The sequence below is a fragment of the Rhineura floridana genome, chromosome 14, assembly GCF_030035675.1.
Source record: "Rhineura floridana isolate rRhiFlo1 chromosome 14, rRhiFlo1.hap2, whole genome shotgun sequence".
In the NCBI taxonomy this organism is placed as follows: domain Eukaryota; kingdom Metazoa; phylum Chordata; class Lepidosauria; order Squamata; family Rhineuridae; genus Rhineura; species Rhineura floridana.
In genome coordinates this window covers 15,032,557-15,060,334 of record NC_084493.1, presented here as the reverse complement: position 1 = coordinate 15,060,334, position 27,778 = coordinate 15,032,557, and the positions used below count along the sequence as shown (strand labels likewise).

The 27,778-nt window shown below is 42.7% G+C and overlaps 1 protein-coding gene across 2 annotated transcripts in view; it reads left to right on the top strand.

Moving 5' to 3' along the window:
- Positions 1-27,778, top strand: part of CEMIP (cell migration inducing hyaluronidase 1) — a 182,029-nt gene that overhangs the window by 126,381 nt on the left and 27,870 nt on the right. For both annotated transcript variants that reach the window (XM_061595567.1, XM_061595568.1), the window contains exons 12-17: positions 12,114-12,289; positions 14,135-14,344; positions 21,918-22,123; positions 23,703-23,772; positions 25,807-25,935; positions 27,465-27,550. In XM_061595567.1, coding sequence (XP_061451551.1) covers positions 12,114-12,289; positions 14,135-14,344; positions 21,918-22,123; positions 23,703-23,772; positions 25,807-25,935; positions 27,465-27,550 — 877 coding nt within the window. The remainder of the gene's footprint in view (positions 1-12,113; positions 12,290-14,134; positions 14,345-21,917; positions 22,124-23,702; positions 23,773-25,806; positions 25,936-27,464; positions 27,551-27,778) is intronic.

Genomic DNA, 27,778 nt, shown 5'->3' with positions numbered 1-27,778 from the left:
TTTTGACTGTTTTCCAGGATCTATAGCTCAGTGGTAGGGCGCTTTGCATGTAGGAGGTCAAGATCCCAAGTTAAATTTCCCACATATCATCATTGTGATACAGGCATACCCCGCTTAACGTCGCTTCACTTAACGTCACCTCGCTATAACGTACATGCTCCATACGCCACCACACCCCGCTTAACGTACGGGTGCTTTGCAATTACGGACACTTAATGGCATGACGCCGCTGCCATCTAGTGGCGATTGCCGGCAGTACATGCATAGATAATTGCTTCACTTTAAGTACATTTTCACTTTACATACACGCTCCAGTCCCGTTGCGTATGTTAAAGCGGGGTATGCCTGTATATGGTACCACTGCTGTCAAACAAAACAAACCCTCTGTTGAAATATTGCCAGTCAAAGCAGGCAATAACTGGCTAGAGCTAGCGGAGTGACTCAGTAATAAGGTAGCTTTGTGTGGCTCAGGCAGGGGTCTTTCTCAGATGTGTTACCTTAGATCCTTTTTGCCAGAAATGCCAGGAATTGAACTCAGGAAGGATTTTTTATACGTATCGCATGTGCTCTGCCACAGAGCTATGGCTCCTCCTGGAAATGTGGGTCTCTGTGTTAGGAAAATGCCCTAATTTATGCATATTTGGAAAAGTGTGCAGAACTTTACCGAGTGGCTGATGTCACAAGAACTGCTTCTCTGGATTCACCAAGCAAAAACCTTGGGTGTGCTTGCTGTAAGCATCTGTTTAACAGCAAATCTAATTTACAGTTCTACAGGGTGAGATGTTCTGCCTCCATATGAACAGCTTTCGTTCACATCAGTCTCTCAGATATGCCCCTTGAGGTGGCTGTGCACCAAGTGCTTAATGTAAATTGGCAGCGTGCCTTGCGTTCATGTTAGCCAACACTGTGCAAAACAGAATTCGTGCCACGACAGGTCTCCTGTGCATTAAAAAAAGAGAGCGATTTGATCCTGCCTCTCCCTATGCTTCAGGAGGCTGATGGACACCACATAAAAAAAACTACATATGCACACCCTGCAAAGCTAAAAGGAATAAAAAATAATGAAAGTAATAGAAAACAATAGCAGCATCACATGTCCCAGCAACTCTTTCTGGATAGTAAGATAGCACTCTGCTATTTTCTAAAAGCCGGGACCAAGCTATTTAAATGAATCTTCTCTGGGACCCCATTCTACAACCTTGGGACAACCACCAAAAAGTCTCTGCTCTATGCCACAAATGTCTCCTACTTCCCCTATCAAGAAAACCTAGATCAGGACCATGGGATAGGTAGATTGGGGGGCTAGTATGGGGAGAGGTTCTAAGACAACATAGGTTCCATGCAAAAAGGAGAGTATGCCTAATAATCCATATTGCAGCTCCTAACCCAGATTTCTCTCATTGTAAGAACATCAGAAGAGTCCTGCTGGATCAGGCCAGTGGTCCATCTAGTCCAGCATCCTGTTCTCATAGTGGCCAACCAGATTCCCCAATGGGAAGCCCACAAGCAGAGCATGAGTGCAACAGGACTCTCCTCACTTCTGATCCCCATAATCCCATACCATAATGGCATTCAGAAGCATGCTGCCTCTGACACCGGAGACAGAACATCACCACCGTGACCAATAACCATTGAAAGCTTTATCCTCCATTAATATGTCTAACTGCCTTTTAAAGTTATTCAGTTGGTGGCCATCACTACACCTGATGGGAGCAAATTAGCTGCGTGAGATGCCAGTGCTGTAAATTTTACAGAATACCAAGATTTAGCAAGAACCGATTCATCAGTAAGATTTTCATTAGGTTCTTCTGTGTCATTTATTCTGTGGCAAAAATCTAAAGTTTTATGGCAAATATTGGGTAGGGAAGAGGAAGACGCAAATGCATAGGAAGGAAGAGGCGAGCAATGGGTGTTTAAGGGCAGGGAAACAAGGCAGCTGAATGCAAGACCCAGAAGTGTAAAGAGGGGAAGCACAAACCAATCATGCTTTCTGTCTGGACGCTTCCTTTGAACATCTACACCGGCTTTTACATATTTTTTTTGTGTGTATGCATTTAAGCACATGCATGTTGTTCTGGCCACATAGGGCTATATCCAAGGTTCTCTGTCCACTAGTGCAAGGGCAAGTTTTAATGTTGCTCAGCAGAGTAATCCAACGGAACGGTTACACTAGTAGAAACTCTTTGCACAAGAGATTGCATGCAGCAATGGGAGACAAGAGAGAGGTAGGTGAAACAGGCAGGAGCCGTGCACCTGGGGCAAGCTGGTGCCCAAGGGCCCAGTCATGGATGGCGCCAGCCCTGCTGCTAAGTGATTTTAACTTTGTGATATGCTGGATGCAATCCATAAATTTCTAGTTTCTTCATTGATGGCATAACTTGTAAAATTAACCTCCTGCAGCCATTTACATCCTATTTCAAAGTTATTGTATGGGGTGAATATGGTATCATCATTCCATAAGGAGAGGGGGGAAAGCCCAGCAACCACCCATCTCCTTATCTCAAATCACACCAAATCAGCAAAAGCACAATATGAAAACAAACACCTAGCATGTTAGTTATATATAGAACTCTCTTAGTGCATATTTAACATTCTTAGCATGTCTCTGCAAGTATTAATTAAAACCCTAGCACATGCAAGCCTGGCATCTTGTTATTCTAAAACCTTGGCATGTATAGTTGCCATAAAGCGAGTTGTGTAGGATACCCAAGAAAATTATTTTAGAAAACTTGTACCATGCCTAGGGCTGAGTGAATTTGTCCATTTTGGTTTCTCATTTTGCCAATCTTAAGTTCAGTTCTCCACATTTCCGTTCATTTTTCAAATTTCTCCTAGTATACATATTTTATATGCAATTTTGCCTAATGTGCACATTTTTGCAAAGCAAATTTCCTCTAATATGATGCATTTTTGTGCGATACTTTCAGTAATATATGCCTTAACCTGCACACTTTATCCTAGTGTGTGCATTTTTGTGACATTATTTAGTTGGAGAACTATACCGCAAAATCTGGGGAAGTGTGAATTTTGAAGGATGGCTGTGTTTCAGTTCATAATATATAGTTTCGGAAAGTGCAAATTAGATCGTTTTGCCTTTAAATGTAAAACTGAACTCAGTTTCTCGCCATTCCTCGCCACGCCCCTTCAATGTATTTGCATTTTAAATGTGAAATGATTCCACAGAAAGAATCCAACGGCATCAAAACTGAAAACATTCTAACGGGAAGTTTTACCATGTAAACATCATCTGCCCAGCAAGACTAAACAGAAAATAAGCCAAAAATTGTGGGAGATTAAAGAAAATGTTGCAGGGGGAGAACACACAAAATAAATACAGCAACTTTTACAATGGATTACTTGAAGGGCTTATTTGCCCACTGCTTGAACCTTACCCAGGGACATCTTTTGGTTTTTATGTGTGTTTTCTGTTTGCAGATAGCAGGTCTTTATGTCAGATGTTGAAAACCAGCTTTTTCTTTTTTCTTGTTTTGCACTCATGCTATTAAACTGCATAGCAAACTGACAGCAGAATATATATAATTGCTCTGAGTCAATAGCAAATTATCTGAAGCATGTATGTTACTCTTGTTAACTTTGCAGCCTTTAAGGAATTTGACAGGAGTATACATAATAAAAGTGAACTAATGGTATGTTTTAAAGAATGTTTTTGAAAATGGAGGTAAATGAAGCAATGCAGATACTGGGGATAAAGAAAAGCCATTTTTAAGGTGCCACAACAGAAAATAGATGGACACTGAAAAGGACGGGGGGGGAGCTGGTTTTTATTTACTATCTGTACCACTGGACACAGATGAATTCTTTTGCCCTCCTTATCAAAGTTTCGTATGAAGTTTTGCAGAAATCTCCTCTTTCTGGCTCCGCCAGGTCTCCATCTGATAACACCTTGTGGTCAGATCTGCTTCAGCAAACAACAGTCGCAGCAGGATCAAATAATACCACCTTCTCCATCGATTGTCAATGGAAGTGAATAGTGGGTGTGATAACTCCCTCTGTCTCCTGTGTAAGGTGAAGGCGTATTGTAGCAAGATTTGGAACAGATAGCGGTTTTGCAACGGGGGGCGACTTGCAGCGAATATCCCAGCTAGGCATGGAAGGATCTGCCAATTTCAGTTCTCTCGCTTTCTCATTTTTCCAATTTAAAATCTGTTCGCCACATTTCTGCAGCAATTTGCGATTTTTTTTTAAATCCTCATGAAAATTCTCCAGCAATTTTATTGTGAATCTTTCTCTTTTTTGTAGGCAGTTTTGACAAATGTACACATTTTTGCCAGCAGTTTCTCATCATATAATGCATTTTTGTATTTTATTTTCACTCATAAAGTCATTTTTTTAAGCACACTTTCCTCTAACATATGCATTTTTGTAAACATTGCATGGTTGGCAAATTGCACTGCAAAATTCAGATAAGTGAGAATTTTGAGGGATGGCTGTGTTTCAGTTTTCATATTGTTTCAGAAAGTGCAAATAAGATAAATTGAATTTCTCACCCATCCCTAGTCCCAATGGACAACAAGACAGTCCTGTAGGCATGTGCCTTGTCCCATCTAGGGTTGCCATATTGCCCAGTTAGCCTGGTTGTATCAAATTCTAGCCATGCTACCTGCTGCCTGCTTAGCCCATTAGGTGGCATAGATTCCCAGCTTTCATTTTTTTTAAAAATCAAGTCTCTAGCCCTTGTGGATCCAGAGATACAAGGCAAAAATGTGGAGGCAGTTTTCTGCCCAATTGCTTTGTGAAAAATCAGTCTACTCCTGCCTTCCATTATTCTTAGCCAATTAGACCACAGCTGTCCTGGGAAAATCAAGAATTTTAGTCTGCCTTCTGCTGCATATGCAGAATTTAGCAGTTTAGGACTTCCGGGAAGGGTGACTTAGCCTGTGCCTGCTTTTGAGACGGGCTCCTGCCTCAAAAGAAGCTTATTCAGATATATCAGTCAGATTTTTTTTTTTTTTTGACTGATTAAACTTCTCCCGGGTAGGGAGAAACGAAGAGATTAACCTCAAAGCCTATTTTTGTTGGGACGACCAGATCTCATTAATTTATGGGACGAGGTCCAGCCGACGAAGGTGGGACGGATTTTCAACAACAAGCTCTATCTGATAAAGCGAACGTTCATCTTATCTTCTAAGAGAGAACGCACTAACAGGCAAGCACCCTTCTTTCTATATTTTTCTTTTACTTGACTTAAATTGTTGCTGTTTAAAAGAGATTTGCCAGATTGATCGGTTTTTGACATCTCACTGGGGAGCCATAACTTCTCTCTGCTACTCACTAATTAATAGCTTATCTCTGTTTTTGTTGCAAAAAGCTGTCCTGGATTTGCATTCTAAAGATATACACAGAAGAGGGATTTCTATTCCAGATTTTTATTTTGAAGAATATTATATTGTCTGAGACTACTCTCTTTTTGGTCTATTTTATTTTGACGAATCTGTTTCCTGACGACCGCCATTAATTGTTTCGATCCTGGGAACTGCATTTTGTTTACTTAAGCATGGAGAGATAAGGCTGTCTGCTCTGTTTATACTGTGATGTCACCAAGTTTGGAGTATTAACCCAATTGTTGCTGAAATAAGAAGTGGTTTTCCTATATTTTTCTTTTAAAATGGCAATTAAGAAAGTGGCTGAGAATCTGGAAATAACTATGTTTCAGAAAATAATGGATGAGATTGAGATAACGAAACAAAACCTGCGACAGGGTTGTAAGGAGCTGAAAATTGAATTGAGTAAAATGAAGCAGGAGATTAAAGATATAGGGGTCCCTGTGAGAGAGGTGACCCTGGAGATTGGAACAAACGTGGAACAGGAAAAAGATTTGGAGTCTATGGACTTTAGAAACAAAATCTATTGTTTGGAGACACAGGAGATTAAAGACATAGGGGTCCTTGTGAGAGAGGAGACCCTGGAGACTGGAACAGGGGTCCCTGTGAGAGAGGAGACCCTGGAGACTGGAACAGGGGTCCCTGTGAGAGAGGAGATCCCGGAGATTGGAACAAACGTGGAACAGGAACAAGATTTGGAGTCTATGGACTTTAGAAATAAAATCTATTGTTTGGAACTCAATGTTATCTCTGAAGAAATTAATGAAGATTCTAGAGATAAAGTTATCAATGGCATGGATAATCTTCTGGACTGGAATGATGTGATGGAGCCCAATATAGAGAAAATCTATGGAATTAACTGCAGCCATGTGACAATGGAAAAACTTTCAAGAGATGACCCAGTGTATTTTGAAAAAAAGAACAGAGATATGATTTTACAGCAGTATTTCAGCAACCTATTCAGAATGGATGGCAAGAAAATATTTGGGATAGAGGTAATTCCCATCAGACTCTTACTATATGACTATGGCTTTGACAGCAAGATTATTATGGAATACTGATAATGGAAGATTGGATACTGAAATTACTGGACTTAACAAGACTACTGAAGATGGAAGATGGAAAATGGAACTAATAGGGATAATAGAACAATGGCTACTGAAATTACTGAACCTAACAGATTCTGATGTGATGGATTAATTGAAATGTTTATTTTGACTATGGTTATGACAATAAGATTATCATAATTAGTAATGAGATGGATTAATCGATATGCTTATCTGGAAAAAAAAATTGATAGATATATTTCTTAAAGAATTGAAACCTCTCTTTGACTTTTTGTGGAAAGAATAAAGTAATGTTTATGAGATTTGATGATTAAGTAAGATAACTACTGGAGGAAAGTGATTTTATAATATGACTTAAGAGACAGGATTGTTATATATTATAGACTTATAACTGATTTGATCTTTGACAAATGGGAAGTCAATATTTTACTCTTTATTTTTTATTTTTGTTTTTTTTTCTTTTTTTCTTTTTGTTTAACTATTTTTGATTTTGTTTTTTGTCTTTGAATGTTTTATGATTTCGTCTTGTATGTTTTATGAAAATCTGAATAAAAATTATTGAAAAAAAAAAAAGAATTTAGCAGTTTAGAAAACTGCACATGCTCACTTGATCAACACGTGCAGCTCTGCTTCTTATCCGTAGACTTACTAGCTGAGTCAGGTAGGAGATGGATGGACTGCCTTCAAGTCGATCCCGACTTATGGCGACCCTATGAATAGGGCGTTCATGGTAAGCAGTATTCAGAGGGGTTTACCATTGCCTCCCTCTAGGCTTGTCTTCCCCAGCTGGCTAGGGCCTGCTCAGCTTGGCAGAGCTGCACAAGCCCGCCCCTTCCTTGTCCACAACTACCAGCTGGGGGCAACTGGGCTCCTTGGAACGATGCAGGCTGCCCACGGCTGCACAGGTGGCAGGGCACGTAACCCCCGAGCCACTCAAGCAGCATTCATCTCAATTGCCTCTGTGTCTCTGGCTATGTCCCTTAAGTGGTGAATGCAATGGGAGCATCATGGAGGATGGAATAAAGGGATCTGAATCCACCAAACACTCCCTCCCCCAAACAAATACAAGATATAAAAAGCAAAGCCCTCTGTAGAAAAGGCTGCTGTATTAGCATTTGCATTTTTGGCCCTGCCCCCTTCTTATTAATTGGTGCTTACTCCCAAGTAAAGTTGTGTTGGAATGCAGCCTCGCTCACCCTGTTGCCTGGCAGAGCAGCAGTTCAGAAAAGGCTAAAAAGTATTTTTAATACATATCCTTCTGTTGCTCACTACAATTATTTATTATTCAATTTACATCCCGCCCTTCCTCCCAGAAGGAGCCCAGGGTGGCACACAAAACAATGAACATTAGTAATACATAGACTTCTTCAAAATGATGGGCAGGCATCTCCCCACTAAAGATCACCTTGCTTCATTTTCTCTCCAGGGATATGTGTGTGTGTGTGCGTGCGTGCACACACACACACACACACGAGTCTCTCTTCTCAATGCAGAGGGGGTGTAACCTTACCCCCCTTGAGACCAATAGGAGTGACTTTTTCCCCTTTAAGGCCAATAGGAATGGAACAGCTGCCCTGTCTAATGCTAGCACAGCTTGCCAGGTGTCTAGAACTCACTGCATTTTTTAAAAGAGGTGCCAGCACTCAAGTCTCCATCAAGCTCCAGCCTTTATCAAAGAAGGCTGCATTTTCCCTCACCCTGATCTGGTATGTGGGAATCAGTGTACGAAAGACACTGCTCACATGCTCAGACTACTCTCGTTAGATAAGATGATTGACTAAACTAATAATATTGAAATCTCAATTTCTAACTGCGTTACAATTTGTAGTGGTGTCTTCATTTCACATTTCCTAATTGTTGGTGGGGGCAACCTCTCAGTCAAATATTGCTTTTAATTGATGTTTTGCTGACTTTTTGTTTTACGTTTGTGTTTGTTTTATACTGCTGCATTGACATCTTTTGTGTTTGTTTCTATTTTGTGTTTCTATTGTGCTTTTACATTGATTGTGTGTTTTTATTGTTTTTATTATGTTCATAAGCTGCCCTGAGCTCTGTTTTTAACAGTGGAAGGGCAGAATCTAAATCCTCTTAAACAAATAAATATTCCATAGTGTTGGAAACTAGAGTCAAGGCATTTAAGGCTGAAAATGTAAGTTTTTGTTTTAATTCCTCCCATCCTCCCCCAGTTTTTGGTGGTCATTACTAGGCATAAAAACAAAACAATGGGATAATGCAACCTTTAATATGCTTAATTTGCATAATCTACAAATAATCTGCATGATATGCAAATTAGCCTGCCTGGATTTGTGGGATTGGAATGTGGCAACCCTAGTCCCACGCTACAGGGTTTAAGAATTTAGAACCAGAATGGCCTGTGCAAATGAAATGGCAAACTTGATTCTAGTTCTGCCAGTTCCAGTGCGTCTTCACCTCTGTCTGAAAATGGGAGCACACGACGCTAGTCAAACCCCTTTTTACTGTAATTGCAGCTTCCAAGGACCTTGAAATACTCACTCCTCCTGGTCAGAGTGATGAGCATTCTTATAACAGTTTTTTTTTATAGGCAGATAACCCTTTTCCTATACATTCTCTGCAAGAAGTAATTCTTTCTTGGATATTTCTCAGCTTTTGGCATTTATTTCCAGGTATATGTGTATGCTTCTCCTGAAACAAAATATGTGCAAATGTAAAACTTTTTCTTTTTTAAACCCCCCCCCCCTATTTAGCACAGTGTTTATTTAATGAGTGTATTGCTTGTTTTTACTGGACCAGTTCAGAATGTGGGCTATAATGTAATCTTTTGCTGCTTCCTCCCGCCCCCCTGCAAAATAGCCAAATCAGGGGAGAGGTGGTGTGTACATATGCCATTTGTGGATAATACACAGATGTATTACACACACACACACACACAGAGAGAGAGAGAGAGAGAGAGAGAGAGATTTTAAAAGACTTCTCTGGTTCAGGTATTTTTACCGGTTGAGGGGAAGAAGCGGGAAGGAATCACGTTTATTTCATGTTGCAATATATAAGCTGCAATCCTGTGTGTGCATACTTGGAAGTAAGCCCTACTGAACTTGGTGGCACTTACTTAGCTGGAAACATTCATAGTGAACAGGCTGTTAATAAGGCCATGTACACACCATACATATAAAGCGCATGCCTTTCCTCAAAGAATCCTGCAACTGCAGTTTCCCCCTCACAGAGCTGCAAGTTGTCCCAGCTTCCTTAACAAACAACATCTCCCAGGATTGTTTGGGGAATGTCATGTGCTTTGGATGTACGATGCATATGCAGCCTAGGTTGATTAGGGAACGGCCATCATAGCCGAGTGGTAGAACATATGCGTTGCGTGCAGAAGATCCCAGGTCCAGCCTTGGGCATCTCCAGGTAGGGTTGGGAAAGTCCCCTGGCTGAAAACAGAGCCACTACTAGTCAGTGTGTACAGTGGAGACTGGTCCATTGGGGCTAGTGGGGCATTGCCCCACCAGCCTCAGTCCACACTTGCCTGCCTTCTTACTTATAACCAATTCAGGGAGTGGCCATGGCTGTCAGCTTCCTCCTCCTCCTCCGTCTCACTGTTTAGCAGGGAGGAAGAGAGGGGCAAAACTAGTGTTAATTTGCACTGCCCATCATTAGCTCTGGTTCCCTGCCTTCCGCCCCACCAGCTCCAATGGGCATCAGCCACCACGGAACATAGACGAGAGGTCGCTATTGCGGTGCCCTCTAGATGCTGTTGGATTACAGCTCCCATCATCCCTGATCTTGGGCCAGGTTGTTTGGGTTGAAAGGAGTAGAGTCCAATATCTGGAGAGAACCATGTTGGCTTCTCCCAGTGTAGAAGACGCTGAGCTAGATGGGCCAATTGCTTGACTCAGTATAAAGCAGCATCATTTGGCGGAATCAGTTTTTTGGAAATTTCTTAAATCAAAAAGTTCATATCAATACGATTCTGTTATAAAATTCCTTGGCATCACGGTGGAATAATCAAGCCCTGAAGGACTGAATCCAGTTGTCCCCAGAAGGCCTGTTGACCCAGAAGATGCCTCCGTCAATGGAAGGGGCTGGAAAAGATTTCTAGCAATCCCCCTCCCCTGAACATTTGCTCCAGAGAGTTAAGGGGACACTCCAGAACAGCTTGGAAGGAGGTGCAGGAGGCTGCTGAGGGAAAGAGGAATCGGGGGAAATAGTCTTTCCACCTCCTGACAGAAGGGGAAGCTTCTTCCCCTTCTGTTAGTGGAAGGTAGGTCAAAGGCTAGCAAACAGAACTGGACTCATCCTGTTCAGTGCTAAGGGCCCCTTCTCTCTCGTGTCATTCTTCCTCTTCTTCCCCACACTGTTCTGCTCCCCGCCCTGTTCCATCATCCTCTCCCCACCTCCGTACTGATCACTCTGGTGTTGCCTGGTTGTGCTAATCGTTTTGCCATCGTAAACATGATCCAACCTGAAAGGCCGACCGCCCTTCTTGCATAGACCTGTCATCACTTCAATCATTTGCTGCAGTTTTACTTGTGGCACCGCACCCTACAAAAATATCATAGGGCGGTGACTCGAAAGCAGGCGTTTTCTGCTGTAGCGCCTGTTGCGTGGAAGGACCTTTCCTCAGCCCTATGTGAAGCAGCAACCATCAGTTGCTTCAGATGCCTTGTAGAGGCTTTCCCTGACCCATAAGACTGGGCACCGTTTTACGTGCTTTGAGTCCTCTGAAATTCAGTTGTATTTGCTTGTATATGACTTTATGTGTTTTTAATCCCGGTTTTATTGGTTGTGCTTTTGTTTTAATGATATATTGTTTGGATAATATACAATGCTAGTCCTACACAGAGTACACCCACTGAAATGAATGAACCTACCTTAGTAGGACTTGCACTGGATACAAAAACTCTTTGTTTTTCAGACTGTACACCACTTAGAGATTTTTGAAATACAGTAGGGCCCCGCTTTACGGCATTCCGCTTTACAGCTTTCCGCTGATGCGGCGGCTTTCAATCGGGAAATTCCCCGTTTTAAAGCCGATTTTGCTGTTTTGCGGCATTTTCGCATCATTTTCGTGCGACGTGACCCATTAAAGTCAATGGGTTCTGCTTTACGGCGATTTCTGCTTTACGGCGGGGGCCTGGTCCCTAACCTGCCGTATAAGCGGGGCCCTATTGTATTAAGCAATGTAAAAATGTTTTGTATGTATACATGTGTGTGCTTTTGGTGTACAAAGCCCTATACAGCTTGGGACCAGGATACCTGAAATATTGTCTTACCCTTTACATACCCAGTCAATCACTCTGCTCTGCAGGTGAGGGCCTCCTGCAGATACTATCTCATCAGGAGGTCTGTTCCGCACAACATAGGAAGCTGAGCATTAAAGTTGTAGCACTGACTCTATGGAATTCCCTCCCTAAATATTAGACAGGCGCTGTCTCTGTTGCCTTTTTGGTGCCTACTGAAGACTTTCCTCTTTCAACAAGCCTTTTAAGTAGAGACCTTATCCCAGTCTGCGCCTATGTTGGAATTCCTTTTTAAGATGTTTTTAAAGATGTGTTTTATCACTTTTTGTTCGCCACTTTGGGTTCCCTTTGGGAGGAAAGACAGGATCTGAATGTAATAATTAAATAAATTTTAAAAATTAAGTAAAAATAGAAATGAATTTTAAAAAGTTTAAATATATGATTGATTTGTTCTAATGCCGAATTTTCATTTCCTGCTCATATAGGAAAAGCAACGTATCTTCACATGGGAGAGGTGGTTGATGAGGTTGACATGAGGGCCGAAGTAGGCCTGCTCAGCCGCAACATTGTGGTGATAGGAGAGATGGCAGACAGATGCTACAGTTACAACAGTGATCTGTGTTCCTTCTTTGATTTTGACACCTTTGGCGGCCATATCAAGGTATTGCTTGGTATCATTTATCCTTTTTTTTTCTGCAGTGGTGCATCTCCTCTACATTGCCAGTTGACATGATGCTGAGCCCCTAAATAGCGTATACAAATCTCCAGCTGCACATGTGCCGTACATTTATTATTATGTTTAATTATTATTTTTAATTTTAATAATAATAGTACTATACAAGTAGTGCAGATGATTTACACACAATGGCACAAATAATTTATAGCTGTGTACAAAAGAGCATACAGATAATACCCAAGGGATTTAATATCATAGTTAAAATAGTTTTGGAAGTATCTAAATATAACCATACATGTTTTATTAATTTAAAAGAAATAATAATAGAATGGACTGCCTTCAAGTCGATTCTGACTTATGGCAACCCTACGAATAGGGTTTTCATGGTAAGTGGTATTCAGAGGGGGTTTACCATTGCCTTCCTCTGAGGCTGAGAGGAAGTGACTGGCCCAAGGTCATCCAGTGAGTTTCATGGCTATGTGGGGATTCGAACCCTTGTCTCCCAGGTCATAGTCTAACATTCTAACCTCTACACCACACTGGCTCTCAAATAATAATTAGATGTCCCTTTTTATAAACAGACTTTAAATTTGTCTAAGTGAGCCATTATTTATATGTACCATATTTATCTTATATCACACCATATATTTTAAACACATGACCTCCTAAAGAATCCTGGGAACTGTAGTTTGTTAAGGGTGCTGGGAATTGTAGTTCTGTGAAGGATAAAGTAAAGTTCCCAGGTTTCTTTTGGGGAAAGCCATGTATGGTGTGTCTACAGCCTTGAGGGCAGATTTTTTTACATGCTGTGGGCATGATCCACCCAGTACTTTATATACATTTAAAGTGCACTAATTTTAAAATGAGAATTTATTTCTTTTACATACTTATACACCACTTAATACTAAACAACAGTCTCTTCAGTGGTTTACAAAAATCTTCACACACATACCCAAAAAGCAAAAATGTTGACTTGCATCCAGTGTTAGTCCTACACGAAGAAGGCCCATTGAAATGAATAGACATGGCTAACTTAGATCAATTAACTTCAATAAGTCTACTCTGAGTAGGACTTAGTTGGCTACAACCCCTAGCAGGACACTTTGAAAGCATCTTAAGAGTCAGGTGTAATGATTCAGTGGCCTCGCCACCAAGTACCATCATGACTCAAAATAACATTGAATTTGCTGAAGCCAACATGAAACATGAACTTGCAAACTAGGTCAGTTCCCTGACCCTTCAACCTCCCCCCATTTACCTTGTGTTATTCATCCTCATGTTACATCTCAGGGTGGGCTTTGGCAGTGTCCTGATGCCCCCAGGTGAGTAAAATGGTGGGCACCAGGACACCCCCAAATGGGATGTTCCAGAGCTGACCACCTCTGTGGGTGGGTACGTGCCCCTTAATGACCCGACAGCACCTGCTAAGGAACTCTCCTCCCCACGGCTGCAGATACGTAAATGTCCATCTTATAGTACTTGATCAATGTATCTGGGTTTGCCCAAGTGGCTGCCCGACAAACCTCTTGTAGAGGAACAATTGTTGAATGTGCTGCGTAAGCATCTGGTGCTCTTGTTGAATGAGCCACGATACCAGGTGCAGAGTAAGGTAACCCCCTGAATGCTTCGGAAGCAGCTGGGGAAGCTCCAAGATATATCCTGACTCACAATATGCAGTCTCTTCCGTTAAGGTCAGAGAAGCTTAAAACTGCTTTGCTTAGGCTGGATCACACTTTTCTAAAAAGTGGCTTGTCCTTTTAAGAAAAAAAGGGATGGAAACAAGTTTCAAGACTTCCCTGCTGTGGTTCGACAGTGTGTGTTGTTTTCCAGATTGGTCTTGGCTTTAAAGCTGTGCATATGGAAGGGGTGGAGCTGAAACACATGGGCCAGCAGTCACTGGGACACTACCCAATCCACTTCCACATGTCCAGAGACGTGGATGAGAAGGGAGGCTACGACCCTCCTACCTACGTGAAAGACATTGCCATCCACCATGCCTTTTCTCGTTGCGTCACAGTCCATGGCTCCAATGGTTTGCTGGTAAGAAACTTTGATTCAGTCACCATGCTACATTTGTGAGGAGTCAATCTTTTACTGTGGCAGTACCTGTGCTTTGGAACTCCTTGCCCATTGACATTAGGCGGGCATCCTTGCCTTCTTGGGGGATCTTGGCACTTCCATTGGCGTCAGACTTTTGCGGGGGGTGGCATCCCAGGAGAGGGCATTCTCTTGGCAAGCTGTGGGATTCCCTCTTCACAGAGGTGCATCTGACACCTTCCTTTTGTCATGTGCTGAAGATGCACCTCTTTATCCTGGCCTTTGGCCCTTGAGGGGTTTTTTTGAGGACCCACCCTATTATTGTAATTGTACTCTGCTTTTAATTATTTTAATATTGTGTTGTTTAGTTGTTGTAACCTGCTGTGGGACCTCCAGGTGAAAGGTCAATGCTGATAAGAACAATAATTAAAAATAGTTGTTAAGAAATGTTGTTTAGACAATTCTTTTGCTTTAGATACCTGCTGGAAACTTTTTTTTTGCCTTTTTGGCCAGCCTACCTAGGCATATAAATTAGTTGGCCATATTTGTCTTACGTCTTATTGATTTTTATTTGTGTATGATTATGGTTTTATGCATATTTGTGTGTGCTTTTTTGAAAACATTGGTGTGTAGATTTTAGCTGTTTTTTTAATCTATACTTCTACTTGTGCACCATTGAGAGCTCTTTGATTTTCAACTATTTATAAATCTTCAAATCAACTCATTTGAAATGTGGTGTTGGAGGAGAGCTTTGTGTGTACCATGGACTGTGAAAAAGACAAATAATTGGGTGTTAGAACAAATTAAACCAGAACTCACTAGACGCTAACATGATGAAACTGAGGTTATCATACTTCGGACACATAATGAGAAGACATGATTTACTAGAAAAGACAATAATGCTGGGAAAAACAGAAGGGAGTAGAAAAAGAAGAAGGCCAAACAAGAGATGGATTGATTCCATAAAGGAAACCACACACCTGAACTTAAAGATCTGAACAAGGGTGGTTCATGACAGATGGTCTTGGAGGTCGCTGATTCATAGGGTCGCCATAAGTCATAATCGACTTGAAGGCACAACTGCAGGGCTGAACATACAAACCCATCCTATGAATGAAGATTCATAAAGAAAAGAGGGTTTTTTTCAGTTGTCCTTGTCAGTGCCAACTCAACCTTTTGGGATCTTCTCTGTGCACTGCCCGCCCCCAAATAAACTGCCCACTTGTTAGCCTTCTCCCTCCAGGCCCAATCTATACAACTACCCAGAGGGAGACAACAAAACAGGTGGGGGTTGTTGCTGTACTCCATTGTGCTTGTCATGGCTTGATGCTTGGAGTTGGTGGGTTAACGCAGGCAGCGAAAGCAATGCGGACAGGGAAAAGGAACAGCTCGATCAGGTGTGGGTTAGGGACGGGTGAGAAATTCAATTCGGTTCACATTTCAAGCTGACTCTATCAAATTCACACTTTCCTAAAGAATATGTGAACTAAAACACAGCCATCCTTCAAAATTCACACTTATTTGAATTTTGCAATACAGTTCGCCAGTTTACAAAAATGTTTATGTTAGGGGAAAGGGTGCATAAAAATGAATATATGAGTTAAAATAACATACAAAAATGCATTAAATGACAGGAAATTGCTTGCAATGAGTCAAATCTGCCTCAAATATGTGTTTGTTGGGAGAAATTCACACTAAAATGCTGGAGAATTTTCAAATGCTGCGGAAATAAGGAGAACTGAATTGAAGAATGGAAAAATGAGATATGGAGAGAACCGAAATTGACAGATCTTTCCATCCCTAGTTGTGGGGAGCTTTTGGAACTACAGATGTTGCTAAACTACAACTCCCATCATTGCTGGCTATTGGCCATGTTTGCTGGGGCTGATGGGAGTTGTAGTTCCTCAACATCTGGAGGATCAAAGGTTCCCTGCACCTGAGCTAAATGAATAAAAGCTAAATAAATGTTTTGTATACCAAAATAGCAATGCCTCTGAAATTCTGAATACTAGATATTGGGACCAAAATGGGGAGGATTGTGGCTTTCAGGCCCTGTTTGTAAGCTAGCCCAGAAATAGATGGCCCTGTGATCGGATCCAGCAGGGCTCTTCTTAGATTAAGCAGGTATAATTTTGCCATAGCTCTTACATTTGGCTGTAATTTTCCTTTACCTGAATTAAGCACATAAGACTGTACAACTGGTTTCCAATTTGAAGCCAAACGGAGAGTTAGCATGTCAGATCAGCCAAGAATCTAATAGATATATTAACTGCAAAGCAACGATTGCCAGAGGCCTGTTAAGCAGTGGAAACTCTCCTAGTTATGGTACCGTAAACACATCCTCTGCGGTGGTGGCGGCACAGCTGCTGATTAACAAGAGCCAGTCTAAACCCTCATCACTGATTCTAATTTTAAGCCCTGATCCTGCATTGATTGATTTTCATGGTGCCTCTGCCAACTCAAATATCCAGAGTGTGACATTGCAGCGGCTCAAATGGGCGGATCAGTTTAGAAGATTTGGAAGCATTCGGCCTCTCATTTTTGCCTTTTTCAAAAAAGAAGAATTATGTTTAGTTCACAGAAATTCTGGTAAGAAGCCATGTTCCTGGGCACTTCCACAGCAAAAAGCAAGGAATAGGGGAATGCGGCCAAGTTGATAGGAATGAAGAAAACAGCTACCTAGAGGGATTTTCTGGTTGCTGTTCTTATGTTGCATCTATTTAAGCTGTAATTGAATGTCACGGGCTGTACTTTTTGCATTGCATTGCCCTTTGGCCCCACTGCATACCTTTTTTTCTTCTTACACCCAATTTAGGAGAACATCCCATGCATCCAATGAAGTAATAGACTGTAATCCACAAAAGCATATGCTGCAATAAATGTATTAGTTTTTAAGGAGCTATTTAAGACCCCTGCTGCAGTTTTTACTGCAAGTCTTCAAAATCAGTTGACAGCCTTTGCATAAATAACAAGATTGCTCTTGTAATTTATTACTTATTAGTTGTTTTCCATTTCTAACCTGCCTTTAATTAATTTCATGACCCCTGGGCAGGCTACAATAAACCTTCGATATCATAAAACAGAAGCAATGAAATAATGATGAAAACTTCCGGTGCAGATACGCAAATATAAAACATACAGTGGGTAATATCCCCATCATTTCAGAGCCACCACAGGGAAGGCCCTGTCCTGTGTCACAGGGAGAAGCACTCCTTCAGATATTTCCGTCCCAAGTCGTTCAGGGCTTTCAAAGTTATTTTATTTATTTTTAATTTTATTTTGACAATGTATATATATTGTTTGATGACAATAAGCAGTCAGAAATACCTCGATACAATAAACAAACAAATTGGTTAAAACTATACAATCGGAATTCAGTTAAAATGCCTGCTGGAATAAAACAAGCCTGCCACCTTGAATTGGGCTCAGTTGCATATGGGCAACTGGTGCAGATCCTTCAGAATGATAAGAACCAGAGCTTGGAAAAGTTACTTGTTTGAAGTACAACTCCCATCAGCCCAATCCAGTGGCCATGCTAGCTGGGGCTGATGGGAGCTGTAGTTTAAAAAAGTAACTTTTCCAAGCTCTGAATAGGAAGCTACCTTTATAGTGAGTCAGACTGGTCCATCTAGCTCAGCTTTGCCTACATTGAACGGCACCAGCTCTCCACAGTTTCAAGCAGGGGTGTCTTCCAAACCGTCCTGAGATGCCAGGAAATGAACTTGGGACCTTCTGCAGGTAATCTACCAGAGCGACGGCTCTTGCCCATGTAATCAGCATTATATGATCCAGGCTTGTTGAGCTGCTGAAGATTCTGGTGGCTGCACTCTGCGCTAGTTGCAGTTTCTAACCCGTTGTCAAGGATAGCTCCATGTAGAGCACATTACAGTAATCAAATGGTAGGCTCAACCAGGAGACCAGGACTGTTTGCAGCCCAGGGGTGAAATAAGACACAGACACAATATATATTTGGGTTAAATAATGGGCCACTTTATTAACCAAATTCACATTGTATAATGAACCTGCAGAGGGGAACATAAGTGCGGGATTCTCCTGGTGAGTCAGGCAAAGCCTGCTTGCAGCTATTGGGGAGATTCAACCCCTGCCAGGCAAGGGGCTGCCAATCTGCCAACCCCTTGCCCTGACCACACCCATAGGGTGTGTAGGAAGGCCAACCTGGGTCACCGCCTGCCCCTGGTGCCCTGAAACTCCGAGTGGATGAGACATGTTGGCCTCAAAGGCGACCCGTATCCTGCCCTCAGGCCGTATAACCCGGAGCTGCAGGCCTCCAGAACCGCCAATCACCTCCAAAGGTGCCTAAAGGTGTCACCTAGCTGCCCTTCACCTTTAACCTTTCCCGCACTTCCTTGCCATAAAGCGACCTATTAAGATATTAAGATCAAACAGCCAAATCAACCTAATAACTATAATGCACCCGTGCTAACCCTGAGCACCCTCACCGCTAACCACAGTATGGAGTAGGCAAAAGAAACCCGCCGGCTAAAATACGCAGGCAAGTCAAAAATTCCTAGTCAGCCCCGAAGTGACCAAATTAATCACACTGCAGCAGAGGGAGGGTAGGTCGGGTGCCGAAGAAGAGAAGAGGTGGCTGGGGGGCCGGTGTGAGCTTAAATAGGCTTGGCCTCCCGTCATCCATGGCGCGCCTTGATGGCATCACGCCAGTCCTGGCGCGCCTACCCTTCCTTAACATGGCGGCTAGGGCTTCAATCCCGGGCCTCAAATCTCGCCCCGCGACGGTAAGTACCTTGCGGAGCAGGAGTTCTGTGCTGAAACTGGGCCTGAAGCCAGATTGAAATGGGTCTTGCAAGTAAGCCTGAAACTGAACAGTCACTACTCTCTCTCTCTCAACGCTCTTGCCCCAAAAGGGGTTATTTGCAACTGGACAGTAGTTGTCACAAACCTCCAGATCCGAGGAAGGTTTCTTAAGGAGGGGATGCACGACGGCCTTCCCCCTCTTGTAATGTTTCTGCTGTTTGCAGAAATAGTTAGTAAATAATTTGTGTGCCCTGCTGTCTGATACTGTTTTCCCTATTATAGTTGAAAAGTGGGTGTATGTAATTAAACATTGGAATGCACCCCGTCACACATTTGGATGAATGACCCAGATGTTGGCTGCTGCTGAAACCAGAATGTAACTTCTAATGTGGTCCAGCAGAACAACTTTACATCTGGAGTTGAGCTCCTGCAGGTTACTTGTGTGGTTGGATATATACACAAGCCAGCTAGAAATAATTTGATAAGAAAATGAAACGGCAGTTCTCTGCACACACATTTGGGAGTAAGCCTCACTGAACTCAGTTGCGCTCACTTTGAAGTATACTTGCATGACGATCTTCTGCAAATGTGCGTAGAATTGCAGCTGTATTTGGGAATAAATCCCACCAAAATAACAGGGCTGGCTTCCAAGTAAAACGGTTTAGGATTTGGGTGTAAAAGTGCTGACAAAATGATTACAGCAGAAATGACACAATAAATGAATAGTCAGCATTTCAACCATAAGATGCATTGAAAAGATGTGGATTTCCCCCCTTTTAGCCTGTCTTTAACTATCTGGATTGTTCACACAATAAAGATTATAAATGGGTAGCTAATCTTGTATCAAAATGATCTTACATTAATCGTGTTCTATCCTAGCGGAGCAAATGTAGATGGGCTTGGGATCTTGCCATCTTTATACATTAAAATGTCTGAAACATTATTCTCACTAGAAGTAGCGTGTTAAAAGTCCACCACATTCTGCTTTCCTCATTACCTTGCCAATGAGTGTGTTACAATCTGCTGAACCGCAACATTAAATTCTGGCCTGATTTATACCAAGGTTTGTTGTGGAGAGGCGGAATGAATGGAGAGAGTATGTCAAGCCAGAAATATATATATATATATATATTGATATATTTGGAGCCCGATAAGGTGTCTGCCAAGATTCACAGAGGATAGTACTCCAAGGGATATGCATCAGGGCCAGCAAGCTGCAGCATATGGTGTCAGTAATTCAATATGTAATTCATGTCTCTTCCTTTGCTGAAAGGGACAATTTTGCCCCCAAATTTAGATGTCACATCTATAAACCTTCTGACTTAAAGCCATGTCATCTTATATGCACATGCACATTTTATATATCCCAGACCAATCACTGAGATCATTCGGAGGAGTACTGTTAGTTGTCCCCTGTATTACAGAGGCCTGACTGCCTTAACCAGAGGCTGGGCACTGAGTGTCACCGGTCCCACACTGTGAAACACTCTTCTGGCAGAGATGCAGCAGGCGTCCCCTCATTTGACTTTCAGGTGTCTCTTGAAGATGTTTTTGCGCTGACAGGTCCATACAGCTGTTTCAAATGTCTCTTGAGTAGCTAGCCACTCATTTTAATGATTGTTTTGTGTTGTTCTTAAATGCTTTTATATTGCTGTACACTGCCCTGACGTTTGGTGAGTGGGCGGTATATAAATACTTTTATGAATACAGGCGGGCCGCGCTTATACGGCAGGTTCCGTTCCGGCCCCCTGCCGTAAAGCGGAAATTGCCATAAATCGGAACCCCATTGAGTATAATGGGACATGTCGCATGAGAATGCCGCGAAAATGCTGCAAAAGCGCAAAAATCGGCTTTAAAACGGGGAATGAAAGCCGCCGCATTAGCGGAACGCCGGTAAGCAGGGCCCTACTGTAAATAAATGCACAGAAAGTGGTTTTTTTAAAAAGAACTCACTGTGTTTCCAACCCATTGAGGGGCATCCTGATGCTCTTTTTATAGATATTCACATGGTATTCACATGGTGGGTTCGTTACAATGGCAACGGAATGAATGAAGGGCTCTTCGTACATGCTCCCGGGCATACCTGTGACCACTCGAGCAATAAAGTGGCACATACACACACAATCCCAAATAACAATTCTTAGAGACCTCTGGGAGAACAAAATGACTGTTAAACCAGTTTACATCCATGGTAGTGTTTGCGGTATCCCAGATCCTGCAAAACTCTGATTAGAGACAGCAGGTGATCTCATGCCCCCTTCATCTCTGTTGGAAAAATTCCCACACAATTGTTTGTCTCCATTCTCAGCTCTAAATTGGTTTAAAAAATAAATGGTTCCAAACTGTAATGTAGACAAGCTTGATGGAACATTATTTCAGCACTAGTCCTACTCAGAGTAGACCCATTGAAATTAATGCACATGACTACTTTAGGTTCATTACTTTCAGTGAGTCTACTCTGAATAGAACTTAGTTGAATACAACCCATTTTAGAAGGCCTCCAGAATCAATCCCTGTCATGTCTAGTTACAAGGATCAGGTTGAACTTATAGGTGATAAGAGAGGCTGGGACCTTGGAGAGCCACTGCCAGTCAGAGTAGGCAATACTAGGCTAGATATAGTTAATACTATAAGGCAACTTCCCATGTTCCTGTCTTCTTAGATAACCCTAGCAACAGGTTGTTGTAAAGCTGAGCATAATTAACGCTGTGGGCGTCACAATTACATTCTAAACAAAGGCTATTGTGAGCATTTAGGAAAACCAGCCTCATGCCCACCCCCCTTTTTTTTCTGTACACAGGTCAAGGATGTTGTTGGTTATGACACCTTGGGGCACTGCTTTTTTACTGAAGATGGTCCCGAGGTGCGCAATACTTTTGATCACTGCCTTGGACTTTTGGTGAAACCGAGCACATTGCTCCCATCTGACCGGGACACAAGAATGTGCAAGACTATTACAGAAGGAGCTTACCCAGGATACACCCCTAAACCTAGACAAGATTGCAAGTAAGTTGAAAAATAAAACTGTTTAATTTCCCTTGGCTTACATTTGCTTGGTGTATCGTAGCATAACATTATAGCCGGTTTGGGAGTAATTTAACATCTCTACACTCTGTTCAGCTTTTTCTGTACCTTCCTGGGGGAAAAAAAATCACCTAAATTTTTAATTCCATTTTGCATGCGTGTGCCTTGCTGGCAGGTTACCAAACCAACAAAATACTGGGTGCGATCCAGCCAAAATTAAGCTTTTAATCCTGCTGATCTCAGTGGAAGAGACTTAGGCGCATGCAATTAATCTCTCCTACATAAGTCAAATCATTAGAACATACAGGCAGGAGGCAATCGCTTGTTTCAGATAAGTGCTCCTTTCACAAGTCATCCCTTGCTGTTAATGACATTTTTTTCCCAGGTGCAGTTATGGCTTAGTGGCAGAGCCTATGCTCTGCATGCAGGAAGGCACCAGATTCACTGGGTGGAATTTCAAGTTTTTAAAAATAACCGGATTCTGCCCAAGGCACTGAGAGCCACTGTCAATCAGAGTAGACAATACTAGCCGTCTGTCAGCTTCGGCTGGTGGCCTATCTGGACAGGGATAGCCTTACTTCTGTTGTCCACTCGCAGCCACACTTAGCCATGGTTTGGGGTAGTTGTGTGCAAACTAGATCTCATTTTATGATGGGGTCGTGTATGAGATTTGAACAATATAATATAAAGGATGTTTGGGTGGAAATCAAAACATTTTACCATGTTTTACTAATCATGGGAATCCTGGAAAATAGGCAGTATGGGATATAGTTCTAGCATCAGCCAGGACTTGGCAAAGTAAGTGACTGGCCATGAAAATCAAACTGTTTGCTGGACAAAAATTAATGGTGATGGGGAAGAGAAGGAACAAACAGAACTTGGGGGAAAAAAAAAACCCTGCAGCAACTGGAAAGGTCAACAGCACTTTTCAAAACTTTCAGGAACTTCCAGTACCAAGAAAACCCAGAGAAACAATGAAGTTCTTACTTAGCAAACCCCTGGCAAACGCAGGGTGTCCTAGAGTTTCTCTCCCTTTTTTGTTGGCTTGTCTGAGAAAGCATTTCTCATGCCCTAAAATGTAATTGGTATTGGATATTTCGTAGGCATAGAAATTCCTCCTGGGATCCCTGACGGTTTTCAAGGTAGAGCTGTGTCACAAGTGTGACAGCTGTGAACATGATGATGGAAACGTAGGAAGCGGCCTTATCCCGAGTCAGACCATTGGTCCATCTAGCTCAGTATTGTCTGCAATGGTTGGCAGTGGATTTCCAGGATTATAGGCAGGGTTTCCTCCCAGCCCTACCTGTAGATGTCAGCGATTGAATCAGGGCCTTTTTGCATGCAAGGCAGATGCTCTACCGGTCTACCCCGAGCGAGGCCATGTCCTGATGAGGGAGAGAGAGATTGGGATGGGACCCCAGTTGCTACAATCTGCAAAGGTGGCAACTTTTCTGCTCAGTTATCTGACCTGGCCTAGCCTGAGTAAATAAAATGCCGCTGCCTCTGCGTGCCCCCTTTGGAAATCATTTTTCACGTTGGTCTTTTCTGATCTCTCCATCAGTGCCGTCTCCACCTTCTGGCTGGCCAACCCACACAACAACCTTATAAACTGTGCAGCTGCAGGATCTGAAGTGAGTACAAATTTAGAGTAGCTGGAATAACCTTGGGAGTTTAATTCCTATCCCTCCCCAATCCTTTAAGTACTTGATGGAACAAAACCTGGGGTTTTTTTTGGCATTTGGGGTTCTTCTGAAAACCAAATGCAATGACTTCATCCAGTTTGGACTGGAAACAAAATCCATTCCTACCTAACTTTTCCCCACCTGTCCTGTCAATCATGCACGCTTCCATTCATTTTTTGACAGCAGAGGTGGGGAACCTATGGGCTTCTGATGCAGAGCTTGAAAAAATTACTTTTTTGAACAACAGCTCCCATCACCCCAATCCAGTGGCCATGCTGGCTGGGGCTGATGGGAGTTGTAGTTCAAAAAAGTAACTTTTCCAAGCTCTGTTCTGATGATCAGATGTTCAGCTCCCATGATTCTTTGACTGTTGGTTTAAAATGACCCATTGTTTCTTAAATAACTGATAGCTCCGAGATACTGCTGTCTGCACCCAAATTAAAATTGATGGCACTCTTTATGCTTGACACCTGGCGCATGAAAGATTGAGAGTAAACTGCCTTCAAAAGAGCATGTGTGCTCATGCACCTGCACACTTACTCCACCACAATGTTTCCACTTGCATATCCCCATATTGCTCAGAGTAGTGACTCTCACAGAGACAAACAGCCAGCATTCTCTGAGTGAAAATGAGAAATGATCCAATTAGACTCAGCGCAGAGACATGGGGGAATTATATTCCCTAAAGTGAGACCCTGCTCCATGTTGTGCTTGCATCACTCTCTTCTAAGCATGTCTCCGAATCCAAAGGAATCTGTGGTACATGCAGAGACACAGCAGGCAGCCTTCCCAAGGCTGCCCCTCTTTTTTATTTCATATGGTTCTTTAGTGTTTCCTCCTGTCCTTTTCCCAATAAAGTTCATCCATCAGGGCGACCAAGGCCAATTCAGTTCCATAACCAGGCCTGAATCCAGATTGGAATAGGTCAAGATAATCTATTTCTTCCAAGAGTACTTGCAATTGCTGCCCTACAGCCTTCTCAGTCACCTTCCGTAAAAGGGGAGTATTTGTGACCGGGCGGTAGTTGTCGCAACAAACCAGTGGGTCCAGGGTGGCCTTCTCAGGAGCAGTTGGATCACCGCCTCTTTCAGGGTGGTTGGGACCACTCCTTCCTGCAAAGACACATTCACCATACCCCAGATCCACCCCCTCAGCAAGTTTTAATAAGCTAAAAAGGACAAGGGTCGAAAAGACATGTATCATCAGGCCTCCATTGTCTATGTCCATGTCAACAGGCCTCATCAACTGAAATGTATCCGAAGAAGATTCAGCAGACGTTTATAGCTTCTCCTTATATATACCAACCCGGATCCTGCACTCAGCATTGGAGGGCCCTTCTTTGGGTGACCCCTCCAAAGGAGGTGCAGAGAGTGGCAAGACGAGAACGGGCATTCTCAGTGGTGGCCCCTCGTTTGTGGAATGCCCTCTCCAGGGAGGTACAACTAGTGCCATCATTATCCATTTTTAGGTGCTAGGCAAAAACATTTCTCTTCTCCCAGGGCTTTGGTTCTTAACTTTGGGAGGCTTTTGAAGGGCTTCTGTTGTGTAGCCTTCTGAAGAAGGGTTGCTCCACCGCCTTACGTACAGTTTTTATCTTTATGTACATATATAACTTTTTTATTTTAATTTTCTATTAAGTTGCTTTGAGTGTGCATACATGTGCAGAAAAGCGAGTAACAAATTTAATACAATAATAAATTAATATCAGCAACTGTGTGAAGTATGCTGAGCTCGGAGAGAGTGACTGGCCCAAAGTCACCCAGTGAGCTTCATGGCTGAATGGGGATTTGAACCCAGATCTCCCCAGTCCTAGTCTAACACTCTAACCACGACACTATGCTTACTCTTGAAGCATGGTTTCTCAAAATGCATTGGTATGCTTTGTCCACCCAAAATGTCCAGGCTTCTCCTTTTTACTGTTTAATGCCTCACGTATCAAACATCCAGCATAGGCCAAATCTGTTGTGTGTTTTTCTCCTGCAGGAAACTGGGTTTTGGTTTGTTTTACATCACGTACCGACGGGACTCTCTGCAGGAATGTACCCCCCTGGCTACTCCGAGCACATTCCAATGGGAATGTTCTATAACAACCGGGCACATTCTAACTATCGAGTGAGTACACATGCAATGGGGATTAACTTTGTCTCTTCTTTTTTTCCTAATGGTCTTTTTCCTTTTCCAATTTCTGAGTCTGAATGCCATTATTGGCCATCATTCCCGCTTCTATAAAATCAACAGCAAACAATCCTCCAGCATTTTTCTCTGCAAATACTCATTTGTTAGTTCCAGCTTTTGGCTGTAGTGTAGGTGGACAATGATGGATAAGGAGGCCTTTTCCCCCTTTTTAATTCCCAGCTGATCTTTCCATTTTTTTTGTCAGTATCTGTAAGCTTTGCTACATACACATGCCTCTGTGTTGTCTATATATACATGAGAGTGTTATTTCAAATGCCAAGATATGGCAAAGCAGCAACTGATGTGTGTGAGAGACGAGAACTGCAGTCAGCATCCAAGCGAGACAAAACATTACATGCCTTAATGTATTTCATGTGTCTAGTAGTTGGACACCTCCATGGCTGACTAGACTCCTCTGTGCTCTGATTTTTGTTTCTAAGAAGCATGAAAACAAACATACCAAAAACGTTCAGTGGGGCGGGCAGATCTATGCCCACCCCACTCTCCTAAACCAGAAATGGAGAACCTGTGGCTCTCCAAAAGTTGCTGGATTCCCATCAGCCCCAGCCAGCATGGTCAATAGTCAGGCATGATGGAGGTTGTGGGCCAATAATATCTGGAGGGCCACAGGTTCTGCATCTCTCTCCGAAACAGTTGCTCTGGTTAGTATGTGTTATCTCTCTGCATTGGGTTTTAAATCCAGGATGGCAAGTTCACAGATTTCATGCTAGAAAGGCCAATGGAGGAGTAAGAAACATATTAATTTATTCTGAATAGTATCCCTATTGATTCTAATGCAGGGGTGGGGGACATTTGTAGCCCGAGGGCCGCATTGCCTCGTGGGCAATCTTCCAGGGGCCGTATGCCCATGGTGGGTGAGGCCAGAGGCAAATAAATTGAATAAAGAATAATAAAAAGTGAGTGGAGGAACAGGTGTGATCTGTAACCTTTCCAGCCATGCAAAAGTCAGAGGTTTCTAACCCACACATCACTCCATCCAGGCCAACATCATCACAGTTCAAGGACACAATCTAGCTGGGCAAAAGCACTCGTGGAGGCCTCTAAGGGTCCGTAAGAGGCATGTCCTGGGAACAGAGGGTGTTGCCTGGGGAAGAATCTCAAAGAGAGGCCTGGAGGACCTCATTTGGCCCATGGGCCTAGGGTTCCCCACCCTTGCTCTAATACAACTAATTATTACAGGCTCCTGGTAAACATTGGAGCTCCCAAAGTAGCTAAGAAAAAATGATGGTACGATCTGTTCCGTGCCAGATAATATTCCAAATTCTTTTGCTGGTGTGAAGCCAGATTCCACTGAACCCAGTGAAAACATGTATGTGTGTGCATATTATATGTATATATGTTTGCGTATACGTTGATATATGTTCTCCTAAGAATTTGGCCCATGGAGATTTTGTAAAAGTACATACGGCTGACAAAAGTTGTTTGCCCCCCCCCCTTCTTTCCAGGCTGGAATGATCATAGATAATGGAGTTAAAACAACACCAGCGTCTGCCAAGGACAAAAGGCCCATCCTGACCTTGATTGCGGGGAGGTAATCTGACTTCTGTGGGTTATATTTGGAGAGTTCTCTGCAGCTCAGGCGGGGAAATGAATGCTATTCATATCCACGGGAACCCTTTGCATGGTTTTGGGATGCGTGTGGGCGAGAGAGATCTACTCTCATGCAGCTTTCCTCTTTATCTGGAAATGCTAACTCCCTGTTCCCAGCGCAGCGCATGAGTTCTTTTAAGTCCTTACCCTGTCCCTCTGTCGTGCCTGC